The sequence below is a fragment of the Limulus polyphemus genome, unplaced genomic scaffold (assembly GCF_000517525.1).
Source record: "Limulus polyphemus unplaced genomic scaffold, Limulus_polyphemus-2.1.2 Scaffold1564, whole genome shotgun sequence".
Lineage (NCBI taxonomy): Eukaryota > Metazoa > Arthropoda > Merostomata > Xiphosura > Limulidae > Limulus > Limulus polyphemus.
In genome coordinates this window covers 131,285-139,066 of record NW_013667174.1, presented here as the reverse complement: position 1 = coordinate 139,066, position 7,782 = coordinate 131,285, and the positions used below count along the sequence as shown (strand labels likewise).

The 7,782-nt window shown below is 33.1% G+C and overlaps 1 protein-coding gene across 2 annotated transcripts in view; it reads left to right on the top strand.

The window, feature by feature from the left end:
• Nucleotides 1-4,003, top strand: part of LOC106464120 (outer dense fiber protein 2-like) — a 98,296-nt gene extending 94,293 nt beyond the window's left edge. The window contains exons 20-21 of one of the 2 annotated variants that reach the window (XR_002611642.1): nucleotides 3,192-3,260; nucleotides 3,585-3,659. Coding sequence is in view for 1 of the 2 variants with exons in the window: in XM_013924233.2 (XP_013779687.2) it covers nucleotides 3,585-3,764 (180 nt within the window). In the remaining variant the exon portion in view is untranslated. Of the gene's footprint in view, nucleotides 1-3,191; nucleotides 3,261-3,584 lie in introns of both variants that reach the window. The other variant, XM_013924233.2, reaches the window with a different exon arrangement.
• The last annotated feature ends 3,779 nt before the right edge of the window (nucleotides 4,004-7,782 follow it).

Genomic DNA, 7,782 nt, shown 5'->3' with positions numbered 1-7,782 from the left:
ACATTACAGAAATGGTGTTACAATTACTATCCTTTACTTTATTCCACATTACAGAAATGGTGTTACAATTACTATCCTTTACTTTATTCCACATTACAGAAATGGTGTTACAATTACTATCCTTTACTTTATTACTTTTACTAATCCTTCTCTACATCCTTAGTGTTTGTTGATACTCTGAGTGTTTCTTGATAGACCACAGTAGAAGTTCTTCTTTCTTCCTGGGCCTAAATAAAGAGATTTCTTGGTAATCATACTATAGATTACCCAACACAGAATTGACCATGTGAAAAGCAAGGGGTTTTCTGATGTAATCCTGCCACTTTAAGGGTCTGACTTTGTACTTTTGTGGGCATTTTTTGTGGCAAAAAATGTGAATGTTTGGCATTTTTAAGGGAAAAAAAAACATTTCAAGAAAAAGGTCAAAATAAAAATTTTTACAAATAAAATTGGTCCAAGACTGTGGAGTCATTAGCTAAACAAACATATTTTGTTGTGGGTGGGGTTGGGTAACAACGTCCCTATGATGTGCCCCTTGGTTATTGTATCATTCTATCAAATTTGCTTGAGATTAGTCCAAAGACCATGGAGTATTTCATAGACAAACAAACAAATTTTTTCTTTTATAAGTATAGATATAGTTTCATGGTTATGTGGTAGTTACAAGGTCAATAGAGTTAATAATAACATTCATATACCAATCTGATGTATTATAAAGTGACGGCTGTATGTTGTACAAAGTTTACTTCTAAGTGTATTTGAAAATGAAATATAGACTGCTCTCACCAAGTGAAAGAAATGTAACTAATGGAAAAGTTAACAGGTTTAAAATTTTAGAAAATTATATATGAGAGCAATATAAGAAATATTCTTTTATTTCAAGTGTATTTACTGTGTTTTTTTTTTGGCTCTTATACATGATTATTGTAATGGTATTGTATTTCATTAGTAGTATTTTAAGGCTTGATGGAATGCTTCCTAAAAGAAGATAGTTTAAAAGAAGCAAATTCAGCACTGAATCCCCTTAATATTGCCTTCACAGTCAAGACTTATTACCAAGACTATTCCAAGATTGACATTGGAATTTCATCAGAAGTAACTGTTGATCAGTTGAAAATTGCTGAAAAGATTATGGACAAACAACTATTTAAACTAAAAGTTGACTGCAAATGTTTTTGGTGAGGCTAGTTGATAAACTTCTGAAGAAGGCTTCTATCAAATATCCCTTTTCCAAAATATGCAGTGTCATGATCTCCAATTTATGGTGGTCAACAAGGAAGAATGTGTTCAGAAAATAAAAACAGTCCTGCATATACTTTTTGCCTCAAATCACATCAAGGAGTCTGTGATGATGTCAAGAAAGAGTACGGGGAGTTTTGCAGCTGTTCTTTGCATACTGATGGTTTTTGAGATTTTGACTCCACATCCTGTAGGTTTGACACATTTTTTTATATGAACATGTGAGCTTGAAGCCAATCTATAAAACATTGTGGGGTGCAGTAAAGTTCTTGCTTCTTCTTTCATGTGGTCAAGATAGTGTTGAGAGAGGATTCTCTGTAAATAAAGAATTTGTTGTTGAGAATCTGCATGAGCAATCACTGGTGGCACAGAGAGTCACAAGAGTCATTGCTGATCATGTTAAAGTTGTTGGAGGAGTTACAAACATAGAGATGACAAAAGGGATCTTGATGTCATCTGCAGGAGCCAGACAGAAATATGTCTATCTGGACAAGCAAAAACATTTGAAAGAGAAAAAAAGTTATAGGCATGAAAAGAAAATATTTTACGTATGATGTTGAAAAGTTAAAAAGGAAAATTAGAGCAGAAGTTGACATGAAGGTACTTATACAGTCAGTGGATGAATATGATGAAAGAACTAAATCAATTAACAACTTAACCTTTGTCATCACGTCAAATAGTCGGCAGAACACTAAGAAACAAACTGAAAAGAAACTATCTGAATTGAAAAATAATTCTCTTTTATTACTAACTCAAACATTTAGGAGTGTGAGAAGGTTTTGGTTTACCCCACTGGCAGGGATATAGGAATGTGGTACAGGTGTACTCTAGCACCACAGTTGGGAGCCTCTGGATTAGAAGAGAAACAACAGTTTATGTTCCTGCGTTATACTGCTTACTGAATTGATCTTTTTATTTAATTTTTTTTGTGCGTGTTTATTAAAGTGCATAGAAGGTGTTTAAAATCTGCAATCTCTGCCTTTGTGTCTGCATTAATGTTTAGGATAAAACAGTGTTATATCTACATTTTTCTTATAATTTCTACAGTTCCTTTATATAAGCCATTTTCAACAGCATAATTCATAATCACAAAATAGAATAAATATGTTGTTGAAAAAAGAAAACTGCTTGAAAGATTTTCATAAAACATTGATTTTTTGTAATTGTTTTTGTTGACATAGTTGTTTAAAACGTCTTACTGAAAATTTCATGCATCTTGTACATATAATGCTGGATAAAGCTGAACGTTAATGGTTGTATACAGTACTTATTATTCTACTGACATATAATCCCTTTACAATATGTAAAATTATTTATAACCAAATATTTATATTTTAAACAATGTTTTATTGTTGTTGATCTAAATGGATGTTTTTCATGATATATTCTAGATTAACTGTTATAGTATGGCTATTTTTTGAAAATACAGTACAAAATAATCTGTAAAAAACGTATGGTATGCAAGTCATGGAAATTTATTTAAATGTTATGAAGTTTCTGAAAAGTCTTGTAATTATTTGCTCCAAAGGTGTATGAACCCTTTCTGTGTATAGCATGAAAATATTCACAAGGCAGTGGTAAGCTGAGAAGTAATTTTAAACATAACTGAGGCCTTTTCATTTGTGACAATTATACCTTTGTCATAGATGAGTAGAAGACATTAACAAAGTGATAAACAGATATAGGTGTATTTCCTGCAACATAAAATCTCAAGGAGGATAGAGTTATGATACATTTCTCAGTATGTTCTAGAACAGGAACTCTGAAGAGTGTGTTTTACATGAAAATCTTGTGTTTATGCATAAAATACAAAGTGCAAAGATTTTTGTCTGTTCCAGAAAGTTACCCCTTTGTATAACACTTAAAAAAGTTAGATTTTTTTAAATCTAACAGATTTTCTATTATAAATATAATAAAAAATATTAATAAATACTGTTGTTTATGTCTGGCAGTACTGATACTTCAAGAAATAAGCAGCCGTCTTTTCAACTCGCATGAAGAATGTAGTTTGTTATTGAAAGGTATTTCAAATACAGAAGGTTCTACATCCCTCCCCCACTAAACATAAGTTTTCTAGTATGGCTAGTTTCTTTCCCACTTCATTAACCTGTGGGTTTCAGTTTTATAAAAGGCCAGTGTCATCATGCATGTAACATAAAATATCTTCCTTGGAGCATCTTGTTCTGTAGTCCTATCACTTGTTGTACATATGTGTACTTTACTTTAGTAAATCATGCCATTGCTGTTTTTTCTTTGGTGTAGTTAATAAAATAGTTTTATGTGGCCTTACGAAAGTTCATTCTGTTAGAAATAGGCGTTTTTATTTGTCTTTATACTGATTTCAGATTCAAAAGGAGCTTCAGAAGAAAATAGATGAAGTGCGGGAACAGTTAGAGCACAGCCTGTCTACTAACAGAAGTTTACAAAACTATGTAACTTTCCTCAAGAACTCGTATGCTGCTGTGTTTGCTGACCATTATGTATCAACAGATAGAGCAGATTCATCGCAGCTGTATACCAGTTAGTATTTTATTCAGAGCCATGAAACATGCTGAGAAATGTCAGGACAAGATTGTAATAGTTCTTCATTAATTACTTACCATTAACACCACTGAGACAAGAAAAATCTGTATCAATTAATTCCTCTCACCTGTTTTACAAGTTATATTTTTGTTTTTAAGGGGTTTATTAAATAATTATGTATATATTTTTTTCAAATAGAAGTAGATAATAAGTTTTCATGTGACTTCCATTTAAATAAAAGTTTGTGGAAAGAAGTGACAATGTTTATAGTTTTTCTCAACTCATATATTTTGTGATCAGTATTTATTGATTCTTTAACTGAAAAATATTGTGTAAAATCTGTAATATTATTTAGACATTAAATTAAATATATACACATCCAACCATTTTTATTAAAACTAGCTTTCAGATTCAGTACTATAACTGCCATCATTTTACTGCAAGAGTATCCTCAGAAAAAAGTTTAAATGATAGCAACAGTTAACAACAGGACAATAACTTTACAGATCACAAGTAGCGGTAACATACAGAATATGCTAGCACAGATCACACACAATAATACATGTAACAAAATTACTACAGATACCTATAATTGTGAGAGTTGCACTAACTTAATTAGGTTCCTGGTTTGTTAAAATCGAGTAATTAAATTTTGAAGTAAAATGAAATTAATGACTGTAAACCAAGTTGGATGAGATTCACCAACGCACTAAAATTTTGTTCTCCAAAAATACCAAAAAATGAAACGTTTGTAAAAAATGTATTTGTAAATGAATATTAAATAAACTTAATTCAGTTATAGATTAATAAAACAACAATAAATAGGTTGTTTTTAAGCATTTTTCTAGATATTAAAACAACATTAATGTTGTACTTTGAGAACCTTCTCAGGTTTTTCCTCAGACAGATATGTTTAGATTGTTTCTTACCTTAGTGTTCCCAGTTTGTGAAAAGCTGTTGGAAATTAATTATTTTTTTTTTCCTTTTCATGAAGATCTTTTCTCATCTTTGTACTGCAGAGGATTTATTCTTCTCACTACATAAAACTACCTTTATAGTTTGTGCTTCTAAGTAAACGGCATCATATCTGCTTTATTACACATCATTGATGAACTGTAAACATCATCCGTATCTGTCTCTTGTAGCAAAGAAATTGCATCAGTGTTATCTTACGTAATACCTGTTGTATCTGTCTTCCTCTGCACTTGGTATTTTTATTAAAAACAATTACAGAACAGTATTTATCCTTTTTGTTACATCTAAACCTGTAGTAATTGTTATTTGTTACTAGTGTTGTCACACACACACATTTCTACCGAAAATTACTGAATAGGTTAATAGTGTGTATACTTTATTTTCAAAATGAACTTGGACATTTTTTCTCATTGATGAATTTTTATAGAGCTTTACATAATTTACATTTCTTTGTTTTATTTGCAATTAAACATCAATGAAATGCTAATAATTATATTATCTAACAAAATTTTCTCGGTTGGTTGAGGGTGCTAGCATGCCTCACCCTTCACGGGCTTCATATCAGTTTGCTTTAGTATACCATCAGGCTCATTTTCCATTTCTTGATTCTCAACAGTTGCGATCGCTTTTGCCAAGGTGGGGGGCAGACTCTTTTCATCTTGTACATTTATCCTATGCCCAGTTTTCCCACCTTTGTCTTGCCCTATCAGTTCTTCTACGGTACTTATCTACCATCCACCTTCTTTCCAAGGTGCTCCATTATGATCCTGAGGGTGTTTTGAGAGATAGTTTTTCCCTGATTACCTCCACATCATCAGGTTTTTCTTCTTTGGCTCTTTCCTTACAAACATGGTTTCTCTGTTGTTTTGATCTTTTGGGGAGGTACGCTGTATTTTCCCAAGTTCCTTTACCACCAACTTATCTCGGGGACTTATGTATGGTCCCCCCTTTCTCTGGCAGTCTGTTTTTGGAAATAATCCTGAGACTTTGGAATCCCATGTGGAATTGGTGAGACAACAATAAACCCTTTAATCATTGTTTGATTGTTTGTCTCATTCCGAGCCTACACAAGCCCCTATTACTGTTTTCTGTCCTGCTCCTTACCAGTACTGATGACTACTCGGTGGGTTCTGGTCCAGTGGGGGCTCAATTGACCGATTTTTTTTTTCCCTATGGTAAGTTTTTGTCACAAATCAATGGGTTATTTGGGTATTGTCTGAGGGACTTGTCATCCACTTCCTATCCCCTCCTCCATTGTCTTTTTGACATTCTTTGAAGAAATTACTTCCTAAGTAGAAGAGAGTATAATTGTGGATTTGGTTTAACAGGATTTTCAGAAAGCATGTGACAAGGTAACACATAAAAGACTTGTTAAAAACGTTATCTGTAGATGTGGGGGATAGGTTTGCTCATTGGATAAAAAACTGGCTAGATGGGAAAAAAAGTAGAGGGTTATTATAAATCAAGTTCAGTCAAGCTGGATTCTTGTCACAAGTGTGGTACTTTAGGGCTCAATGTTAGGATCTTTGCTCTTTTTGTATTTATATCACTGACATAGATCAAGGAATGATCAACAAATTATTTAAATCTTCTGATGAAGTAACAGTTTTGGTTGTTGCTGTCTGTTAGGAGGATCCTGCTGCTTTAGAAAAGGATTTGGGGAGTTGGGCAAATAAATGGCAGATGTTTTTTTAAATATAATAAATGCAAGGTAATGCATATGTGATCTCACAGTTTGTATTATGAGTACAGTTTTGATGGGAATACCCTTAACAGTGTTATGGAAGAAAAATATCTAAGTGTTCTGATTCAATGTGCCATTGCTGGTGGCAGAGCAAATAGGATTTTAGGTTGTATCTGCAAAAATATTTATTACAAGTCTAAAGAGGTTATAATGTCATTGTATAGGTCATTGGTCTGGCCACATTTAGAGTACCATGTTCAGTCTTGGGCTTTTTATCTTAGAAAGAACATGGAATTTTTGGAAAGGGTTCAGAGGAAGGTTACTAGGATGATAGCTGGGATGAAAAGATTGTCAAACGAGGATAGGTTATGATCTGTGAACTTGTTTTCTCTCGAAACAAGAAGAGTTAGAGGTGATCTGTTTGAAGTGTTTAAACTTATTAAGGGAACTGATGGTGTTCATACATCGTTTTTGTTCGTATTTAATTGTGAAAATGGTAAAACTAAGGGACACAAATATACATTTTAGAAGAGCAGGAGTCATCTTCAGTTAAGACAACTATTTGTCTAACAAGGTGTTTGGCCTTTGAAATAGGTTGCCTTCAGATGTAGTAGATGCAGTTGATTTAAGGGAGTTTAATGGACATGATAAATGTTTGAATAACAAAGGTCTACCTTTAGGTTTTGGTTTTATTTTAGAGTTTTGTGTAATAGATTGAGTTGTCTAGATGGACCAACAGGTCCCTTGTTGCCCTTAAACTATATGTATGTATTGCTCGTACCTTTATCCTGGTCAGAGGCGTCTCTAGGCAATGTGCACAATGGGGCCTATAGGCTATATGGGTTAGATAATCACGCAATATTTTTCTAATATTCTATGAAGTTTCTGCATGTAGTTACGATATTCTCCATGACTGAGTTTCTCAGGATTGTAAGCATGTGCTAATCCTTTTACACGGGTAAAGACTATGTATACATACTTTGACCTTTGTTTTTAAGTCTCAAGCTTGTGATTATGTGTTTCAGTGTGGACTTCTTGGGAGACAGTCTATTCAAACAGGCAATACAGAAGCTTGTACACCTGGCTTAGCTTAAAACTGCGTATAGATATAAGGTCCGAAATTCGCAAAATTTCTAAATTGTCCTTCACAAAAATTCTAACTGGTTATTATCAGGTTTGACCTCCTCTCTCAAATAAAATGTATATATATATATATATTGTTGCGTCAGCGAGTCACATGACCACGTGACGCAACGTTTCTAGAATTATCATGTACTTTGTCGAATGTTCAAGGTCTTACTAGAAATAGGTTACGCTGGTATAAAAGCGGGGAAGGTAATGTGTGTGAGGGAGAGACAGTG